Genomic DNA, 23,906 nt, shown 5'->3' with positions numbered 1-23,906 from the left:
TCAGTTGGGTTCAGCTCAGAGGGGTCAACCTAGTTGTGGTTGGGTCCAGTTGGCTACTGTTTGTTGAGTATAGTGCTGAATGACGCATCACCTGCGTGTGGATGACTATACTGAGGATTCAATAGTAAGGACTATCGGTAGATTCTAGCCTGATCAGCTAGGGTCGTGTGCCCGTACAAGCCGCCGGTCCTCTAGTTGGAGCAAAGTTGCTAGTTGCTAGTTGTTGTGTGTTGTATGTGGTTGTATAAAGATGTTGTCATAGGAGTACAAGTTGGTACTGTATGCTAGACCTTTTGATAGTTCAATTCACTTAGCCTTGTGCTAACCCCTCACCTCCTCCCTTACAGGTTTTGGATCTTAGTGCTGGTAGGGACGGGAGTCGGGCTGACGATATGTTTGACAAGACGAACTCTGATGTCTTAACTTTTCTAAAATATGTAGTTAGTCGTTTAACGTAACACCCGTGGTTTGTAATTAAGTAATTAACGAATGATTTGAAATAATCATGTTTGTAATTAACTATGGTTAATTATGTAAATTAAGTCTTCCGCTGTGATATATATATATATATATATATATATATATATATATATATATATATATATATATATATATATATATATATATATATATATATATATATATATATAAAGCAGGGTGTTACATATCAAAAGTCTGCTCTTCGTGCGATGTTGAGTTTGCGTGTCCCATATTTGATTGACGATATAAAAGGTGGTTCGACGTTCTTGGTTGAGATGGTTAGCTTTGGGTTGACAATTGAGTCATGTTTTTTTGACTATCTTCATGTGGGAGATTGTTGGATGTGTGAAGGATATCAAAAACAAAGAAGAATTTCGTTGCAGCTTTAAGCCACGGCGCGGCTCAACACTTGGATTGAGGTTCGAAAGTGCAAAGCTGTCGGGTCGAAATCATGCCTTAAGCCACGGCGCGGCTCTTCCAGCCGCGGCAGGAGTCTGACGAGGAAAAACCCATTTTCTTGCTCCCCAAATTGTTTCTTTGTTGTTTTATGCCTATAAATACATCACATTGTAACCCTAAAGTGTATGTACGAAAATATCAATAAAAATCACTCTAGTTGGCCGTGGACTAAAGCAATCTAACCGATTGCATATAACCACGTAATTTCTTGTGTCGTTTTCTCTACTTTTCTTTATTATCGTTCGTTTGTTGTTCGTGGGATCACCAAATCTGAATTAGTGATTGTTGTTTGGGTCCATAAATTCCCAACAATAGTCACAAGAAGAACTCGGTTAGGCCTTCTAGTATAATAATACTCGAATAGGAAAAACCCTATACGTTTCACCCAGTCGATGCACAAACATGAGAAACTGATTAACGTCTCATCCATCTATTGTTTATATTCGCTTATAAGATGGGCAATCTTGCTTATACTAATGTACACAAAATTCATTAGATATAATTGAACATCTTGGGAAAAATCATAGATGCAGGAAACTGTGTGACGAACACATGCTTGCTTGCATTTTGCTCTTAAGAATAGTAGACAACAACCATTCTTCTTGAAGTTATGGTTTTTAACTTCTCTCTTGAACCTGTTTGCACTTTAACTTTGGTTCCTTGCTCCTAATTTAAGTAAACCCTGCTCACCTTTTATGATACCCTTATAAGTTTACTACAATCATGGATGTTTTTAATAAACTAAACCCACATTAGTTGTTAAAATCAAAATCAAAATAGTTTACAAAAGAAAAAGATAATTACTTTGAAATGTTTTAATCTCTTGATATTATATTATGGGCAATCAGTCTTGTTTTTGCATGTGTTACCAGAGTGATGTATCAATTGACATTTCTTCCACAAATGCAAACTCGATTGAATTATCATTGTGTTGGAGTGAAGAGTGTTACCCATGGGGCATACCGAACAATTACGGAAGTGAAGAGTGTTCTGAAACCTGTGCCACTGCGAAGACTCGGTCCACTTCATGAGGTCAAAGAAGGATGAGTCAGCTATAAGCGTGAGTTTGCAATGTGGGACGATAAATTTATAAGTTTGATTGTTACTTACAACACTTGTTGATTTTGGTTGACCAAGTGGTTTTATCTATCTACTGAACTATTGATACTTGATATAAGAGGGTAATCAATCTCAAACTCGGTTGCTTTGTTAATGGATTATAATAAGAACTAGCAACAAGCCCATGTATCAAGTGTGTTTTAGGCTGATTGGCTTTTATTACTCAACAATCAATTAGCTTTTCTTTTGTCTTGCTTATTGTTGGAGACTAGCATAGGCCATAGTGTGGTTTGATATAGGTGTAATTCTAGTCGAAATTTGTAAACTTTAAAGGTGTGGCTTGATATCGTTTTTATGGTCTTGTTTACTGTTGTTCATTTTTATGATGAAGTTGGTTTCTAAACGATCAACATGATGTTTCAATGGTAAATTGATAAGGTTTTTCTTATTTTGACTACTCGTGAAAAAGATATTCCATCGTTCAAATTCTATTCAGATAAGAAAAAACATTTAGTTCAAAGCTTTTTTGTTAACTTTTTAGTTATACCTACGTTTTACATATCTTCTTTTCTTACGTTCAAATACTAAGGGTATATATAAACTTTATTTTGTTTATCACTCCGTATTATGTTTTATTTAAAACAGTGAACAATTAATTTGATACATCTCAAAAAGACATACTAAACAATTAAATTGGGACGGTGGGATTATATTTCACACATATGTACGCTATCTAACCGAGTTATCTCTAACCGTATCACACCCTTTTCCCTCACTACCCATGATATATTGATAGTAAAATTTGAACTTTAAACCTCTTGTGAAAAAATTATTATACTAAAATATCTCGTTAATAGGACCGACCATTACATGACAGAAAATTCTGACACTAGTTAATGAAATGGACTATCAACGTGTAGTACTAAATCAATAAAGGATGATTTATGTATTTTTAAAAGAAAATAAAAAGTAGTGTAACTTCATAAAAAATCATGTGAACTATGGTAGTAACAAGAAAAACAAACTCGCTTTTTGTTGCGGGACGATCTCGGTCGGCTAGCGATCGTTTAATTGGACATTTAAAAAAACAGAATGAAAAAGGACATAAAAAAAAGGTTGCAAAGAAAATGAGGGGAACACCTAATTACGAAAATACCCTCGAACTTTGGAGTAAGTACAGTTTTGTCATCGTTAATGGTGCCTATCTCGTCATATAATAAGTATTAAGTATAATAAGTATATATAGATTTTTTTTTTTTTTCGGCGAAGAAGAAAATATATTAGAAGTGATCGCTTCATCAAAACAATGAAGGATCAAATTAAAGTACATTGACGGAGCCATGCTCGGCCTTAAATTGAAAGACAAATACAAATACATGAAAGCCTAAAAACATAAAAGATGCGGGTTTTGCTCCCAAACATAAGCGTGTAACCCATGACAAAAGTTAAGATTCGTTGCCCAAAGGAAAACTTTGAACTTGATATTTCGTATGATAACCGAGCGACAAGTATACTTGTTGTTGAAAATGACTTCGTTTCTAGCGACCCAAATCGCCCAAATAGTCGCAGGACCTATTAACTTCCAAAATTTTGAGGCTTTGATTCCCATGCCGTAGTACCAATCAAATGAGAACCCTTCAATAGATCCCGGGATAACCCATCGAAGATTCCACCAACGAAATAATTCCGCCCAAATTTTAAACGACCATCTACAATGTAACAAAAGATGGTTGATTGTCTCGGCTTCTTTTAAACACCAAACGCATAAGGTGGAAACATTAATGGGAAGAATGTGTCTTCGGGAAAGAACGTCTTTAACGGGAATGCTTTTGCGGATTGCTAACCAATGAAACAACATGATCTTGGTAGGAACTTTATTACCCCAAATAACCTTAGGCCAAATTGGAACCACGATATCGCTAGAATGAATGAGAACCCTAATAGCGTCGGCCACCGAATAAACGTTGCCCGGATCAGCAGACCATACGACTTGGTCTGAAATGCTATCATCTAGTCGCAAATTGGATAACAAAGAGGAGAGAAGCTCTGCCTGCTGCAGATCGAAGAGGGATAAAGGCAGAGGCATAAACAAGTTCCAACCCTGCTGTACTTGATCTAAATTAAATGGAAGTCGACATTCAAGAACAGATGCGTTGGGCTTTAAACACATAATAAAAAGAAAAGGAAAATCGTCCTTTAAGACTCTCCCATGGGCCCAATTATCATGCCAAAATAAGATTTTTGCCACGTTACCAATTTTCCATTTCCAAATCGATGGTCCAACAATACAAGAAAGCGAGTCTTCTTTTTGTAAGTTAATCAACTCCTTCCAAATTGTGACATTGTGAAATTAATAAGTATATATAGATAAACCTTAACATATTATTTTCATTATAACCGTGACATTGTGAAATTAATAACTAATTAGTAATAAGTAAGTAAAATAATTATAATAAGAGACTAATTTTTATTTAAATTATCAATAAGGAGTTGTTCATGCCCTAAGGTAGACCGATATATGACAATCACTTTCTCAAGGAATAGTCTAAGGTCAGTTAAAAAGTCATCTATCTAAAACAAGAGGCAGGTTTAAGAAAGAGAGTTCATAGCTTCAGCTTCAATGATCTTTTAATGAATAGAACTCAACGAGCTGAAATAGTCATTCAACAAATTAACAATTGAGATTAGTAATCATTAATTTGAAGATAAAGATAATACAGTCAATTTGTAAAATTTCAAATTTTTATTTAATGGTCAATATCAATTTTTGAGATAATCTGGTCAGTTTTAGTACGTATGTCCGTGTGGCAAAATTGTGAAGTTATTTTATTAAAACAATAAGTTAATAAACAATATTATAAAAATTTTATATGTACAATAATCATTGTTTCTAGGTGGCGAATCCTATTTTACTGTCTTCGTCTCGTAGTCTAAAAATAATTTTCCTCTGTTATTTTTTCAAAGGTCCTCCTTATTAAACTTTAAATTAATATTATTTCTTGGTATTATATAGCACTCCATGAAAAAATTCGGACTTAAAATCAGCTTCACTATTTTAATTCTTTTCATTTTATTTTAAGATTTATAACAATAATAATAATAATAATAATAATAATAATAATAATAATAATAATAATAATTATAATAATAATAATAATAATAATAATAATAATAATAATAATATAATAATAATGAGAATAACCAAATAATTTATGTTACTCCTTCCATCTCATAATAATTGTCTTATTTAACTTTTCAAATTATTTTCTTAAATTTTGACTTTAAATATTTTATTTATATCAACTAATGTTTGATAAAATTTATATGAACGAATTTGGTTTTGAAATGTCTTTTCATTCGTATAACTTTCAACAAATATTATATACCACAAGAAAATATATATTTTTAGTCAAAGTTGTAGAAGAAAGACTCAATAAGTCAAAGTGGGACAGTTATTTTATGACGGATGGAGTATTATGATAATAACAAATAGGGTGACAAAAACCATATAACTGCAATGAGGGTCAGTTGACGACTATCAACAAATTGAAATCAACTGTTAGCAAGAAGCAGGGTGACAAATACCCTAGATTGTTGATGAAGAAGGAAATTAGGTAAGAAACATCACCGCCAAACATGAGAAGGTAAATCGCCAGCCCAACTGATTAATAGATAGCTCGTGAGGGATAAAAGACGAAAATACCCTGATAGATAGTGTATTAAGACAAAAATACTCTCAAGGCTGATGTTACATGATCTATAGTAAATGGTTGTTGCCTAATATAATATAATATTATGATAATAGTAATAGTAATGACTATACTATAAGTATAACCATACTAGAACTATCAGATGGGAAAAAAAATTGTCGGGTCAAAACAATCAATTTAGCCTAAATGGTTTAAACAGTTTTGCGATGCTAGTCCAATAGGATTGCTTGCTCATTTATGTATAATCCATAGTCATATAAAACTCTAAAATGATGATATCATCATTAAGCTAATTATCCTTACTTTTCATTATGATGATGTCATAATTATATATTAATTTAATTAAAAAATAATACGAAATCTTTTATAAAAAAATATTAATCTCTCCTAAATTGTAATTTTAATTTTCTAAAAAAATTTAAAAGACATTTACTATTACTAATAATAATAATTATTATTATTATTAAAAATATAAATATAAATACTCAACTTTGAGCGAACTTTATTATTATTATTTACTTTTAATATAATAATTATAATTATAATTATTATATTTTTAATATTCAAATATGGATTCTTTTTACGAAATTAATTACGTTACATATGTATGCGAAAATATATGTCTCTATATATTTGTAAAAATAACGACAAGCTTCTTAGTCAAACGGGTCATTAAAATAAATGAGTTTAACATTTACATTCACTTAATACCTAAAACATGTCATTAAATTGTTTCGTTTAAACAAACCCGTGATTTCACGAGTTATTTCACTAGTTTAGTTTAGTATTAGGATAAATTTAAGTTTTATATATAGAAGAAAAAAAAAGATTATTAACATACTTAAATTGGATTTTGAAAAAGCTTTTGATAGCTTATATTGGAAATACCTTCAAGAAATACTAAAATTGATGGGTTTCGGGAATATATGGATATCGTGGATCGGTTCGTGCCTAAATTCTGCCTCGGTGTCGGTTTTAGTTAACGGTTCTCCGACCAAAGAATTCATGTTTAAGGCCCCGTACAAAATCAATGTGTACGGATCATCAACAACAGGATCATTACAAGGTCAAACACTATATGCTGTTTCAAAAGAAGTTTGCATTCATAAGAAAAGGTGATGTCTTAACCAACATCAAATGTTTTACAACGATAGTATGCTTCTATGAATAGAAGCAATTAATAATAGTACGTGACCAAATGGTCGTTACGAATACATTGTTCAAAAGTAATAAAGTTTGAATGCAAAATAAACGTTTCATGCGAAGACATCTCTAATAAGCGCAGCGGGAGTCTACAAAGCATGGCAACTACAGCGAAAGCAATCAAACCTTAAGCACCTGAGAAAAACATGCTTAAAAACGTCAACACAAAGGTTGGTGAGCTATAGTTTAAGTATAACAGTAATGTAAGGTAGGCCACGAGATTTCAGTGTTTCAAAACAGTATGAAAAGTATATGTTCAACCGTGGGCACTTGGTAACTAACTTAACGTAAATAACACCCCCTAAAAGTACACTTGGCGAGTGCGTAAGTTTACGAAGTATTAAACACCCGTTAAATGCTAGCGCTACTAGCCCGAGTGGGGATGTCAAACCCTATGGATCCATATCTAAGATTTGCGTTCACCGGTTCAAAGACCAATGACTAAACGTTACCGAGCTAAGGGGAAAGTTTATGCCGTTGTATAATCCACACATATATAAAGTTTAAGTACTCGCGCCTAGTATGTAAAACGTAAAACGCGCATGTATTCTCAGTTCCCAAAATAGTTAAAGTAAAAAGGATGCTATAACTCACAGTGAAAAGTAGTAAAGTTGATTCGGGAAAGTAAGCAAGTAGTTGGTCCGGAAGGTCCTCAACCTAAGTCAAAAGTTACTAAGTCAGTAAATCGTTCCCAAAGGTTTAAAAGTATGTAAATTAGGTCTTAAGTATTATCATCATTCATCATTAATCAAAAAGGGTAAAGTAAGTTTCAATTAAGAATAGAGTTTGAAATAAAGGCTGACTTCGTTCAGTCTCCACAACCTCTATACAAACTGAAATGAGGTGAGACCAGTGGCCATGGCTCCGTATATGAGTCCCCTAGAGGTTAACCAATTTTTAGAACCAAACTCATCTTCATTTGACCGTGGAGACGGTTTAAGTGCGAGTAGGTCAGAAATTTAGCACAACGTTAAAAGGGTGTAGTGACTTTCGGATGGCCATAAATCCTAAACCGTAACTCGGATTAAGACGAGGTCTAAATGGAAAATAATCTACTCGAACCGAACTAGCTGGAAATAAACTTTTCTAGTAGCCCAGGTTACTGATAAGTTCCAGAAAACAGTAAGTAAGGTGCTCTGGTGGGTTCTTGGTGCTTGATGCTCATCACGGTTCTCATCCTTGATGCGTATAGCTTCAAGTGTATAACTCGTTGATGTGTTTGCATCATCTTAACCAAGTTTTGACCATCATAACACTAGTGTAAGTCTAAGATATGTAGCACAACTCAATTAAGGGTTGTAAGTAGTTTGATGAACCAAAGTTACATCAAGATCTTAGACCTGACACATACATGAGTTCTACTAGTAATATTAAGCTACAAACTTGAAAGTAAACTAAATAAACAAGATCTTAAGTTGTAGAACTTAGATCTTAGCTAGATCTTAAAGATCCTAGACTAAAAAGTCTAGATCTAGTGTTCTTAAGTTAGATCCTAAGTTATAGAACTTGGATCTTCACTTTAATGAAACCATAAGTTATGAAACTTAGATTTTCATCTTGTAAAATGTATGTAAGCTTATAAGCTTTTATTTACAACAAAATTAGAAGATCATAAGCTATATAAACTTAGATCCAACATAAGTGTTTGAAGTTATAACTAGAAAGTTATACTTCCATGTTCTTGAACTTATAAAGTTAACTTTAGTTTCAAGAAATATGAGATCAAGTTTAACTAGTAATACTTGACCAAATTAACAACATCACAACTTTAAAGTACTTACAAAATAAAGAAATAAACTAAAGTTACAAGTATTATGTTCATGTTTGTTTCATACTTAAGAAGATTTAAGTCAAGCTTGGATCTTAAGAATTTAAGTCTACAAAACATGAACACAAGTATGATTATAAAGTTTATGAACTTTAAATCTTATAACATTTAAGTGTAGAACTATAAACTAACAAGTTTAGATTCTTGTTCTTGGTTCTTCATCAAACAAAGATGGAAGTAACCAAGATTACATGAAGATACAAGCTAGATAACTTGATCTTTAACAACAACAAACAACAAGTAAGTAAACAACAAACAAAGAACAAGTAAATGATGATGATTGTGGCGGTTTTAGAACAAGAAAAAGAAGAAGAAAAAGTCTTGAAAGAACTCACAATTTGAGAGAAAACTTGGAGTAAGAAATTAGAGAAATATGTGTGTGTGAAAAGTGAAGTAAAACACTTGTGAATAAGTAACAAAATTTGAAAAATGGAACTCCTCCCACCACCTAGTTGGCCGACGGTTTTCAAGCACCAAAGGGGAAAGGTCAAAAGCAATCTTTCAAATGTTGGGAGATGGTGTGAGCTCAAAATGGTATTAAAGTTAAATGGCATGGGAAAGAGGTGTAAGTATGCTAGTAACAAGTCTCCTCATATCACTAATTAATCTTGTTTTGTCTTAATGAAATACTTGCATAATAATGGGCTAATTAGTCCATTAAGAAAGTAGGGTGGGCTTTCAAGTTCATGTCCATTAATAAAAGCCCAAGTAATTAACTACTAATATTAGTTAATTAAAAATGATTAATAATAATTAATCATGAATGTAAATAATATTCAAAATATTATTCGTGAAAAGTACGTGTGTGTCAAAGACAAGTCGGGCCATGAAAAGTCAAATACGGTAACAAGTAAGATGTATGAAAATACATTTATTAAAACGCAAGGATTAATAATAAATTATTAATAATAAAAGTTGGAAAATCCAGGGTCGTTACATTACCCACCTGTTAAAGAAAATTTCGTCCTGAAATTTTAAGCTGATGTAGATGGAGGAGTTGGGAAAAGGTGAGGATACTTCTGCATCATTTGATCCTCTCATTCCCAGGTAAACTCAGGTCCTCGTTTGGCATTCCATCGTACTCGAACGATCGGAATCCTGTTGTGTATCAAAGTTTTTACCTCACGGTCCATAATTTTGACAGGTTCTTCCACGAAGTGGAGTTTGTCATCAATTGTAAGTTCTTCCAATGGTATGACATGTTCCGGTTCAGCAAGACACTTCTTCAAATTCGATACATGAAAGGTAGGATGAACTGAGCTCAATTGAGTTGGAAGATCCAGATGGTAAACAACGGGTCCAACACGTTCCAAGATTTCGAAAGGACCAATGTATCGCGGGTTGAGCTTCCCACGTTTTCCAAAACGAATGACACCTTTCCAAGGTGTGACTTTCAACATTACACGGTCACCCACGTTGAATTCGAAGTCTTTACGTTTAAGGTCGGCATAACTCTTTTGGCGATCACGGGCCGTCTTGAGTCTCGCTTGAATTTGGACAATCTTCTCAGTTGTTTCATGGACTATCTCGGGTCCGGTGATTTGCGTTTCGCCTACTTCTGCCCAACAAATAGGAGATCAGCACTTGCGGCCATACAACGCTTCAAAAGGTGCGACATTAATACTCGAATGATAACTGTTGTTGTAAGAGAACTCGGCTAGCGGAAAATGCCTTTCCCAAGCCTTTCCAAAATCAATAACACAAGCACGCAACATGTCCTCCAAAGTCTAAATCGTGCGTTCGCTTTGTCCGTCGGTCTGCGGGTGATACGCAGTGCTCATGTCGAGACGAGTTCCCAAGGCTTCTTGCAAAGAACGCCAAAATCTGGAAGCAAAACGGGGATCGCGATCTGAGATAATCGATAAGGGCACACCATGACGAGATACAACCTCTTTTATATATAGTTGAGCGAGTCTCTCCATCGTATCCGTTTCCTTCATGGCTAAAAAGTATGCAGATTTGGTAAGACGGTCAACGATAACCCAGATGGTATCGTATCCGCCCACCGTCTTTAGTAACTTCGTAATGAAATCCATTGTTATCCTTTCCCACTTCCATTGCGGGATTGCCGGTTGTTGAAGTAACCCAGAAGGCTTATGATGTTCGGCCTTAACTTTCGAGCAAGTCAAACACTTCCCAACATATGTTGCAACGTCCTTCTTAAGATTAGGCCACCAATACTATTCCTTAAGATCGTGGTACATTTTACCGGCTCCTGGGTGAATCGAATATCTCGACTTGTGGGCTTCATCTAGTATAAGACTCCGTAGGTATCCATAACGAGGTACCCAAATCCTTCCGGCATAGCATCGGAGTCCAATTTCCTTAACTTCAAATCGAGAAACGAGAATGTTCAAGTATTCATGAGATATATTCTCCTCCTTGAGAGTCTCATCTTGGGCTGCTCGGATCTGGCTATTGAGGTTCGAATGAATGGTGATGTTCAGTGCCTGAACACGAAGAGGTGCCATCCTCTACTTTCGGCTCAAAGCGTCAGCTACAACATTGGCCTTGCCAGGATGGTAACGAAGTTCACAATCATAGTCGTTCAGCGTCTCGATCCATCGACGCTGTCTCATATTTAGTTGCTTCTGATCAAAGATGTGTTGGAGGCTTTTATGATCGGTGAAAATAGTGCTCTTAGTTCCATAGAGATAGTGTCTCCACAGCTTTAATGCAAAGACAACGGCTCCAAGCTTGAGATCGTGCATTGTGTAATTTCGCTCGTGAATCTTCAGTTATCGGGAGGCGTAAGCGATAACCTTTGTGCGTTGCATCAGTACACAACCAAAACCACTTTTCAAAGCATCGCAATAAATGACAAAATCATCACTGCCTTCAGGAAGTGATAAAATAGGTGCTGAAATGTCCCATTCATATTGATTATAAACGTTCCATATTAATTGATTTCGTTGCGAGGTTTTGACCTCTATATGAGACGTTTTTCAAAGACTGCATTCATTTTTAAAACAACCATAACCTTTATTTTATCAATAAAGGTTTTAAAAACATTACGTAGATTATCAAATAATGATAATCTAAAATATACTGTTTACACACGACCATTACATAATGGTTTACAATAGAAATATATTACATCTACATATGTTTCTTGAATGCAGTTTTTACACAATATCATACAAACATGGACTCCAAATCTTGTCCTTATTTTAGTATGCAACAGCGGAAGCTCTTAGTATTCACCTGAGAATAAACATGCTTTAAACGTCAACAAAAATGTTGGTGAGTTATAGGTTTAACCTATATATATCAAATCGTAACAATAGACCACAAGATTTCATATTTCAATACACATCCCATACATAGAGATAAAAATCATTCATATGGTGAACACCTGGTAACCGACATTAGCAAGATGCATATATAAGAATATCCCCATCATTCCGGGACACCCTTCGGATATGATATAAATTTCAAAGTACTAAAGCATCCGGTACTTTGGATGGGGTTTATTAGGCCCAATAGATCTATTTTTAGGATTTGCGTCAATTAGGGTGTCTGTTCCCTAATTCTTAGATTACCAGACTTAATAAAAAGGGGCATATTCGATTTCGATAATTCAACCATAGAATGTAGTTTCACGTACTTGTGTCTATTTTGTAAATCATTTATAAAACCTGCATGTATTATCATCCCAAAAATATTAGATTTTAAAAGTGGGACTATAACTCACTTTCACAGATATTTCCTTCCTCGAAAATTAGACTTGGCCACGGATCGATTCACGAACCTATACAAATATGTACATATATATCAAAGTATGATCAAAATATAATTACAACCATTTTTATTATGTTTTAAAGATTTGAGTGTATTAAGTCAGCTGTCCTCGTTAGTAACCTACAACTAGTTGTCCACAGTTAGATGTACAGAAATAAATCGATATATATTATCTTGAATCAATCTACGACCCAGTGTATACACGTCTCAGGCTAAATAACAACTCAAAGTATATATATTTTTAGAATTAACCTCAACCCTGTATAGCTAACTCCAACATTACTGCATATAGAGTGTCTATGGTTGTTCCAAATAATATATATACATGGGTCGATATGATATGTCAAAACATTTGTATACGTGTCTATGGTATCCCAAGATTACATAATATATTATAATACATGTATAATACAATATAATTTAGCTAGGATATGATTTGTATAGATTTGTTAAACATTTCCCGTAGCTAAAAAGATCAAAAATATCCAATCTTGTTTTACCCATAACTTCTTCATTTTAAATCCGTTTTGAGTGAATCAAATTGCTATGGTTTCATATTGAACTCTAATTTAAGAATCCAAATAGAAAAAGTATAGGTTTATAGTCGGAAATTTAAGTTACATGTCAATTACTAAAGAGGTAGTCATTTCCGTCGAAAGAACGACATCTTGATGACCATTTTGAAAAACATACTTTCACTTTGAGTTTAACCAAGATTTTTGGATATAGTTTCATGTTCATATGAAAAATCATTTTCCCATAAGAACAACTTTTAAATCAAAGTTTATCATAGTTTTTAATTATCCAAACTAAAACAGCCCCCGGTTTCACTACGACGGCGTATATCCGATTTTATGGTGTTCATCGTGTTTCCAGGTTTTAAATCATTAAGTTAGCATATCATATAGATATAGAACATGTGTTTAGTTGATTTTAAAAGTCAAGTTAGAAGGATTAACTTTTATTTGTGAACAAGTTTAGAATTAACTAAACTATGTTCTAGTGATTAGAAGTTTAAACCTTCGAATAAGATAGCTTTATATGTATGAATCGAATGATGTTATGAACATCATTACTACCTCAAGTTTTCTGGATAAAACTACTAGAAATGAGAAAAATGGATCTAGCTTCAAAGGATCCTTGGATGACTTGAAAGTTCTTGAAGCAGAATCATGACACGAAAACAGTTCAAGTAAGATTTTCACTCGAAATAAGATTGTTATAGTTGTAGAAATTGAATCAAAGTTTGAATATGAATACTAACTTGAATTAGAAAGATAACCTACTGTAAATAACAAAGGTTCCTTGATCTTAGATGATTACTTGGAATGGATTAGAAAGCTTGGAAGTAGACTTGCAAACTTGGAAGTATTCTTGATTTTTATGAAACTATACTTATGGAATTTATGAAGAACACTTAGAACTTGAAGATGGAACTTGAGAGAGATCAATTAGATAAAGAAAATTGAAGAATGAAAGTTTTTGTAGGTATCTTTGGTAGTTGGTATATGGATTAGATATAAAGGATATGTAATTTTGTTTTCATGTAAATAAGTCATGAATGATTACTAATATTTTTGTAATTTTATGAGATATTTCATGCTAGTTGCCAAATGATGATTCCCACATGTGTTAGGTGATTCACATGGGCTGCTAAGAGCTGATCATTGGAGTGTATATACCAATAGTATATACATCTAAAAGCTGTGTATTGTACGAGTACGAATACTGGTGCATACGAGTAGAATTGTTGATGAAACTGAACGAGGATGAAATTGTAAGCATTTTTGTTAAGTAGAAGTACTTTGATATGTGTCTTGAGGTCTTTCAAAAGTGTAAGAATACATATCAAAACACAACATGTATATACATTCTAATGGAGTCGTTAAGTCTTCGTTAGTCGTTACATGTAAGTGTTGTTTTGAAACCTTTAAGTTAACGATCTCAATTAATGTTGTTAACCCAATGTTTATTATATCAAATGAGATGTTAAATTATTATATTATCATGATATTATGATGCATGAATATCTCTTAATATGATATATACATTAAAATATCGTTACAACGATAATCGTTACATATAAGTCTCGTTTCGTAATTCTTGAGTTAGTAGTCTTGTTTTTACATATGTAGTTCATTGTTAATACACTTAATGATATATTTAAATATCATTTTATCATGTTAAATATAGTGTATCAATATCTTAATATGATACATATATATTTAGTAGACGTTATCATAACGATAATCGTTATATATATCATTTCGAGTTTCTTAACTTAGTAATCTCATTTCTTATGTATATCACACATTGTTAATATACTTAGTGAGATACTTACTCATCATAATCTCATTTCAACCATATATATATGTCTATATATACCACAACATGTAGTTTTTACAATTTTGTAACGTTCGTGAATCGCCGGTCAACTTGGGTGATCAATTGTCTATATGAAACTTATTTCATTTAATCAAGTCTTAACAATTTTGATTGCTTAACACATTGGAAACATTTAGTCATGTAAATATCAATCTCAATTAATATATATAAACATGGAAAAGTTCGGGTCACTACAGTACCTACCCGTTAAATAAATTTCGTCCCGAAATTTTAAGCTGTTGAAGGTGTTGACGAATCTTCTGGAAATAGATGCGGGTATTTCTTCTTCATCTGATCTTCACACTCCCAGGTGAACTCGAGTCCTCTACGAGCATTCCATCAAACCTTAACAATCGGTATCTTGTTTTGCTTAAGTCTATTAACCTCATGATCCATTATTTTGACGGGTTCTTCAATGAATTGAAGTTTTTCATTGATTTGGATTTTGTCCAACGGAATAGTGAGATCTTCTTTAGCAAAATATTTCTTCAAATTCGAGACGTGGAAAGTGTTATGTACATCCGTGAGTTGTTGAGGTAGCTCCAGTTGGTAAGCTACTGGTCCGACACGATCTATAATCTTGAATGGTCCAATGTACCTTGAATTTAGTTTCCCCCGTTTACCAAATCGAATAACGCCTTTCCAAGGTGAAACCTTAAGCATGACCATTTCTCCAATTTCAAACTCTATATCTTTTCTTTTACTGTCCGCGTAGCTCTTTTGTCGACTCTGGGCGGTTTTCAATCGTTGTTGAATTTGGATGATTTTCTCGGTAGTTTCTTATATTATCTCCGAACCCGTAATCTGTCTATCCCCCACTTCATTCCAAAAAATCGAAGACCTGCACTTTCTACCATAAAGTGCCTCAAACAACGCCATCTCAATACTAGAATGATAACTGTTGTTGTAGGAAAATTTTGCTAACGGTAGGTGTCGATCCCAACTATTTCCGAAATCAATAACACATGCTCGTAGCATGTCTTCAAGCGTTTGTATCGTCCTTTCGCTCTGCCCATCAGTTTGTGGATGATAGGCAGTACTCATGTCTAGACGACTCCCCAATGCTTATTGCAACATCTTCCAGAACCTTGAAACAAATCTACCATCCCTATCAGAGATAATAGAGACGGGTATTCCATGTCTGGAGACAACCTCCTTCAAATACAATCGCGCCAACTTCTCCATTTTGTCATCTTCTCTCATTGGCAGGAAGTGTGCTAATGTCATAACCCGTCCTTAACCATAAGAACGCGTTAGATAACGTATGATTTCATTGCGAGGTATTGACCTCTATATGAGACATTTTTGAAAGAAAACTGCATATATTATACATTACAAACCATAACCATTATTTTTGTTACAAGCTTAAGACAATAAAAAGAAAATTAACGTTTAGCGATAATCTTCGACTTACAAACTTTACAAATGATGACAACAACACGGTTTCTAGCATATTTTACAATACAACATCTCGGATATGCAGTTTTATTTTTGACACAAACATGCGTACGCAAGATCCTGGTTAGATCCAACATGATGCAGCGGAAGCTTTAGAAATCACCTGAGAATAGACATGTTTTAAAAAGGTCAACATAAAGTTGGTGAGATATAGGTTTAATGCCGGCAGCAATATATATATAGACCACAAGATTTCGTATATAAACAGTTTAATAAAAGTATTCTAAGTGGTTGAGCACTTGGTAACCATACTTAACATTTTCACGTCGCATATTCCCTTTAATATGAAATCTTACTACACCGTACCAAGTGTAGTCACAAAACGAAGTACTGTGCAACCGTTGAATACTGGTCGTCCAGTCCGGTTGGGGTTGTCAGGCCCGATAGATCTATCAACAGGATTCGCGTTTACAATACCGCTGTAAATATTAGTTACCAAGCTACAGGGAAGTATGCCAGTGGTACAACTCAACGTAGAACATATTTTTCAGTTACTTGTGTCCATATCGTAAAACATAAAATACATGTATTCTCATCCCGAAATATTTAGAGTTTAAAAGTGGGACTATATACTCACCCTTGTCTTGATGATATATATATTTTGACTCGGTCTTCCGGTTGATATCACGAACCTATCCATATATAATATATCAATATGTTTTCATTTTAAAACAAACGTTATATATATATATACTTGTTATACTTTTAATATTTTGAATATTTCCTTAGTCCGTAGTTAGCATTCCGATGTTAGTAATTCAATTTTAATGGTTCATTTTTAGATGTTTAATATACCCGCAATAAACAAAACCCCCAACGAAATAAATAAAACCCCATCGTATATGTATTGGTCGAGATTAATCTTGACCCACGGTACCGGTGTTGTCAAATGACGTATTGCGTACATAAAGTACCGGTGTTGTCAAATGACGTATTGCGTACAAACATGGGATCTTATGATTAATCTTCTCGTGTTGCTTACGGGTGATCCTGAACCATATGAAATTGAATTATGAGTACATATATATAAAATATCATGTTATCTTAGAAGTATGTGATTTTATGTAAATTTTTCCAATGAATCCCGAAGTTGAAAATGTCTAGGATAGCCAATTTTGTTTCGGTCATAGTTTCTTCGTTACAAGTCCGTTTTCGTTGATTCAAATTGCCATCTTCTTGGATCGAGTTCTTCTTTAAGACTATGAACTGTAAATACCTTGGTTTGTATTCAAAATCATACGGCATAAGTGAAAGTTTAGTGAAACATATGAAGTTAAACATTTTGTTACAACAAAATCATTTAATGACCATTTTTCCAAAAATACTTATACTTTGAAAAACCAAGTTTTACCTTGTTAAATTAACATATAAATAAGTTATGTTACATGTCTTGAAGTATTTTAAAAGTTAAGTTAGAAGGATCTATTTAGTTTGCAAACAAGTTTGAAAACATTCAAACTATGTTCTTGTTGTTAAACTTTTGTACCACAAAATAAGATAGCTATATATATATGAATCGAATAAGGTTATGAACATAGATTCTACCTCAAGTTCCTTGGATAAGTTTGCTGTAAAAGAGGAGTAAGAAGCTAGAATCAAAAGGGTGATAGAAGTGGATGAAAGTTTGGAAGTAAGTTGGTGTTCTTGGAGGGTTTTCTTGAAGTGTTTTTGTATGGTTTTCTTATGGTGTTTTAGTATGGTTTTTGAAGCTAGATCTTCAAGGTTTCTTGCTGGATGATTATGGAGGTTAAGAGTGAAGAGAGAGTGTGTGTTTATCTTAAGAAATTTGGAGTTAAAATGAAAGAAAATGGTGATACATATATAGCAAAAAAAACGTGAATGGGGGGGGTATGGAGACAAAAATTCAAGCTATCATTTTATGTATCTAGTCTTATTTGCATCCAAGTTCAATTACCTAGCTCTAAGGGCAGTAACAAGAGTAGGTTTGGTGGTGATTTGATGTGTATTTACTATTAGTAAATACGTATAAAAGCTAGGTATGATACGAGTATAAATACTCTAGGTATACGTATAGAAATTTTGTGAAAAATGGAATGAGGATTCAAATATAGCTATCTTTTGTGAATACACTTATATGGTTTTATGTATTTAAGTCTTTAAAAGTGATTAAATACATTACTTATACAATATATGTATAAACATTATATGTCTTAAGTATTTATGTCAAATAACGTTACGTATAGTTATCGTTTTGAAAACTTAAGTTAGTAGTTTCAAAATACACATATAACTTGTTGTTATTAATATAAAATGAGGTATTAAAACATTCTTTAATCATGTTAAATATGTATATATACATATATATACACAAACGTATAATTATCATATATTGTATAGTTCGTGATATCATCGGTCAAACTAGACGGTCAAACGTTGTGTAAAACTCTTTTCGGAAATATAAGTCTCGACAATTTGGATTGCTTATCATGTTGGCAAGGTTTAATTTATGTAAATATTAATCTTATAAGTATAGAATGATCGAAAAAGTGCGGGTCGTTACATTACCTCCCCGTTAAATAAATTTCGTCCCGAAATTTTAAAATTGTACCTATTTTGCGTCATCGAGAAACAAATGCGGATACTTTCGTTTCATCTGATCCTCTCGTTCCCAAGTAAACTCGGGACCTCTTCTAGCATTCCAACGAACCTTAACAATCGGTATATTGCTCTGTTTGAGCTGTTTAACTTCACGGTCCATGATTTCAATTGGTTCTTCGACGAATTGTAGTTTCTCGTCGACATGGATTTCTTCAAGAGGAATGGTGAGGTCTTCCTTTGCAAGACACTTCTTAAGGTTTGAGACGTGAAAGGTATTATGTACTCCGGCGAGTTGTTGCGGTAACTCGAGTCGATAAGCTACCGGTCCAATGCGTTCGATGATCTTGAACGGGCCTACGTACCTTGGGTTTAGTTTACCCCTTTTGCCGAAACGTATCATACCTTTCCAAGGTGACACCTTTAGCATAACCATGTCCCCGACCTGAAACTCTAATGGTTTCCTTCGGACATCGGCGTAGCTCTTTTGGCGACTACGGGCTGTTTTCAATCTCTCCTTGATTTGTACTATCTTCTCGGTCGTTTCGTGTATGATCTCGGGACCAGTTAAATGTCGATCTCCTACTTCATTCCAACAGATAGGAGATCTACACTTCCTTCCGTACAATGCTTCGAATGGCGCAGCTCCAATGCTCGCATGATAACTATTATTATACGAGAATTCTGCTAACGGTAGATATTTATCCCATCCGTTTCCAAAATCGATCACACATGCCCTGAGCATGTCTTCGAGAGTCTGAATCGTTCTCTCACTCTGTCCATCGGTTTGTGGATGATATGCGGTACTCATATCCAAACGAGTTCCTAGTGCCTCCTGTAGTGATTGCCAAAACTTTGAGGTAAATCTACTATCACGATCGGATATAATGGAAATAGGTATCCCATGCCTTGAAACAACTTCCTTTATATACAATCGTAATAGTTTCTCCATTCTATCCGTTTCCTTTATAGGCAAGAAATGTGCAGACTTGGTGAGACGATCAACAATCACCCAAATGGTGTCGTATCCCCAGGCAGTCTTTGGTAACTTCGTGATGAAATCCATGGTAATACCATCCCATTTCCATTCTGGGATTTCTGGTTGTTGAAGTAACCCTGACGGCTTTTGGTGTTCTGCTTTAACCTTGGAACAAGTTAAACACTCCCCAACATATGTTACAACGTCTGTTTTTAAATTAGGCCACCAATAACGTGTCTTAAGATCTTGATACATCTTTCCAACTCCAGGATGTATCGAGTATCTTGTCTTATGTGCCTCGTTCAATATCAACTTCCTTAATCCACCCAACTTCGGTACCCAAATACGATTTGCAAAATACCGAATTCCATCTTCCCGTACAACAAGTTGTTTCTCGTACTTTTTCATTATTTCATTCTTTATGTTTTCTTCATTGAGTGCTTCTCGTTGAACTTCTTTGATTTGTGAGTTGAGATTCATACGAATTTTTATGTTCATTGCTCGAACTCGAATTGGTTCTCGTTCTTTTCTGCTTAAAGCATCAGCCACCACGTTTGCCTTCCCGGGATGATAACGAATTTCACAATCATAGTCGTTTATTAACTCGACCCACCTACGTTGCCTCATGTTCAATTGTTTCTGATCAAAAATATGTTGAAGGCTTTTATGATCAGTAAACACAGTGAATTTAACCCCATACAAGTAGTGTCTCCACATCTTCAATGCAAACACGACTGCTCCCAATTCTAGATCATGCGTCGTATAATTTCGCTCGTGAATCTTCAATTGTCGGGATGCGAATGCAATAACTTTCTTCCGTTGCATAAGAACACAACCAAAACCTTGTCGCGAAGCGTCACAATATATTTCAAAATCATCGTTCCCTTCTGGTAACGATAAAATAGGCGCCGTAGTTAACTTCTTCTTCAGTATTTGAAATGCGTTCTCCTGCTCCGAGGTCCATTCATATTTCTTCCCTTTTTGCGTTAACGCTGTCAACGGCTTAGCTATTCGGGAAAAATCTTGAATAAACCTTCTATAATAACCGGCTAAACCCAAAAATTGGCGTATCTGCGTTGGTGTCTTAGGAGTCTCCCATTTTTCAATAGCTTCAGTTTTTGCTGGATCAACCTGAATTCCTTCGTTATTAACAACGTGACCAAGAAATTGCACTTCTTTCAACCAGAAAGCACACTTAGAAAATTTAGCATAAAGTTGTTCTTTTCTCAACAACTCCAGTATCAACCTTAAATGCTCTTCATGCTCTTGCTCACTCTTGGAATAGATAAGAATATCATCAATGAAAACGATAACAAACTTATCTAAATACGGACTACAAACTCGATTCATGAGGTCCATGAATACAGCTGGCGCATTCGTCAATCCAAACGGCATAACCAAAAATTCGTAATGACCATAACGTGTCCGAAAAGCAGTTTTCGGAATGTCCTCTTCTTTGACGCGTAGTTGATGATAGCCCGATCTTAAGTCGATTTTTGAATAAACACATGATCCTTGCAATTGATCAAATAAGTCATCAATTCTCGGTAGTGGATACCGATTCTTGATAGTTAACTTATTTAATTCACGATAGTCTATACACATCCTAAAAGATCCATCTTTCTTCTTAACAAACAAAATTGGAGCTCCCCACGGTGAAGTACTCGGTCGTATGAATCCATGGTCCAGTAATTCTTTTAACTGACTTTGAAGTTCTTTTAACTCGGACGGTGCAAGTCTATATGGAGCACGAGCCACTGGTGCAGCTCCTGGTACTAAATCTATTTGAAATTCTACCGATCTAAATGGAGGTAATCCCGGCAATTCTTCCTGAAAAACTTCAGGAAAATCTCTTGCCACAGGCACGTCGTTGATGCACTTTTCTTTCTTTTCGACTTTATTAACATGTGCTAAAATAGCGTAACATCCCTTTTCTAAACACTTCTTGGCTTTCAAACAGCTAATGAGTTTTAGCTTTGAATTACCCTTCTCTCCATAAATCATCACCGGTATTTTATCCTTACCAGGAATACGAATTGCCTTCTTGGCACAAACAACTTCCGCTCCTATTTTGGACATCCAGTCCATGCCGACTATTACATCAAAACCTCCTAATTCTACGGGTATTAAGTCGATTTTAAACGTTTCTCCGGCTAGATTTATTTCACAATCACGACAAATTTTATCGGCTTTAATTAGTTTACCATTAGCTAACTCAATCAAGTACTTAGCATCTAGAGGTAATGATGAACAATTCAATTTAGTGTAAAAATTTATACACACGTAACTTCTATCGGCGCCAGTATCAAATAAAATAGATGCTGATAAGTTATTAATGGTAAACATACCCGTAACAAGCTCCGGGTCTTCTCGTGCCTCTCTAGCATTAATAACAAACGCTCTTCCACGTGCAGGTCCGCCATTCTGATTCGGGCACTGGCTCTTATAGTGACCTTGTTTTCCACACCCAAAACAAGTAATGTTAGCCAAAGCAGTTCTATTTGCGTTGGTGGCAGGAGTCTTGTTACCATTTGCATTTGTAACGAGAGCCTTACAATCTTCAGCAAGATGTCCCTGTCTATTGCATTTAGTGCACAACACACTACAGTAACCAAAATGATGTTTGTGACAACGGTTGCATAAAGGACTTTGTCCTTTGTAACCAAAGCCTGAACCGCTACCCGCACCTTTCGGGGTTTCTGGTTTCTTAAAAGATTGCTGTTGGTAACCTCGATCATAATTTCCGTTCCACTTCCTTTTGTTACTCGATACCTTCACCTCAGTAGTGAATGCTTTCTTATCCAGAATGACCTGATCCATTAACTCGTTCGCCATGGTTATAGCTTCATGAATTGTCTTAGGTTTCGACGCCGTAACATTTGCCTTGACCTTGCTGGGCAAACCACCTTTGTACATTTCAATCTTCCGTGCTTCGGTTGGAACCAATTCAGGACATAGTAAAACCAATTCCATGAATCGCTGATTGTAGTTGGTGATTTCAGTACCAACCACCTTCAAACTTCGTAACTCATCTTCTAACTTAATAACCTCATTCCTTGGACAATACTCGGTGATTATCATTGCTTTGAATTCTTCCCATGGAGTATCATAAGCTACATCTCCTCCTACCGCCTTCACATAATTCTTCCACCATGTGAGTGCACTATCTTGTAAAGTGCACGATGCAAACTTGGTCATGTCTTTTTCATCACAACCACTGATTTTAAACACCGTCTCCATCTTTTCTATCCATCGGGTTAAACCGATCGGTCCTTCCGTTCCACTGAATGATGATGGCTTGCAAGCTTGGAACGTCTTGTAGGAGCATCCTACACTAGGATTTGGATTAACTGCAGCAGCTCTTGCAGCCTCAACCCATAACATTCTGTCGTTCACTCGCTGGTTGATGAGTTCCTCGAGTTCTTGTTCCGTCATTCGATTCAATCGCGCCATTTCCTAATGAAAGAAAATAATTATTCACATGGAATATTATAGATGTAGTGTGTATTTATAGTACATTTATAGCTTGTTAATAATATGAACCAGGTATTATTATAAAAGCCTTTTCTTCTTATTAGCGTTTTATAATTATATCTTGGGTAGTACCTACCCGTTAATGTTCATACTTAATAGCTTAGTACAGAATCAATTACTACAATCTAAATAATACTTAACCATGGAAAATTATTGCATTTCATACTTCGCTATTTTACATATGCTTACATCAAACTTTAAACAAACCACACTAATAATATTATACAAAACATTATGTGATTCCATGGTTTAATACGGTAGCGCATCATTTGGTCTATTTCCCAAAACATTTATGTCCAGGGAATCCCCCAACGCGAATCCTAGCTGTCTCCCTACGTTTTGGCTGAGGTGCCGAAGAACTAGATGCGGGGATAGCACTAATAGGAATAGCGGGGATAGGGGTGGTAGTGTTGAGTGGAATTGGTGCCACATCATTCTCATTAAACTCGGGATTTGGATTTTCTAATTCACTAGCTTTTCGTTTCTTTCCTTGATTATATTTTTCTTTCGTAAT

At 34.7% G+C, this 23,906-nt stretch overlaps 1 protein-coding gene across 1 annotated transcript; it reads right to left on the bottom strand.

Moving 5' to 3' along the window:
- Nucleotides 1–3,382: 3,382 nt before the first annotated feature.
- LOC139889922 (uncharacterized) lies at nucleotides 3,383–4,168 on the bottom strand. The gene has a single exon (XM_071872835.1). The coding sequence runs from the start codon at nucleotides 4,166–4,168 to the stop codon at nucleotides 3,383–3,385; it is 786 nt and encodes a 261-aa protein (XP_071728936.1).
- Between the last annotated feature and the right edge of the window lie 19,738 nt (nucleotides 4,169–23,906).

Source organism: Rutidosis leptorrhynchoides, chromosome 2, assembly GCF_046630445.1.
Source record: "Rutidosis leptorrhynchoides isolate AG116_Rl617_1_P2 chromosome 2, CSIRO_AGI_Rlap_v1, whole genome shotgun sequence".
Lineage (NCBI taxonomy): Eukaryota > Viridiplantae > Streptophyta > Magnoliopsida > Asterales > Asteraceae > Rutidosis > Rutidosis leptorrhynchoides.
Note: the sequence above shows the minus strand (reverse complement) of the source record. Positions and strands in the feature narration are given on the sequence as shown.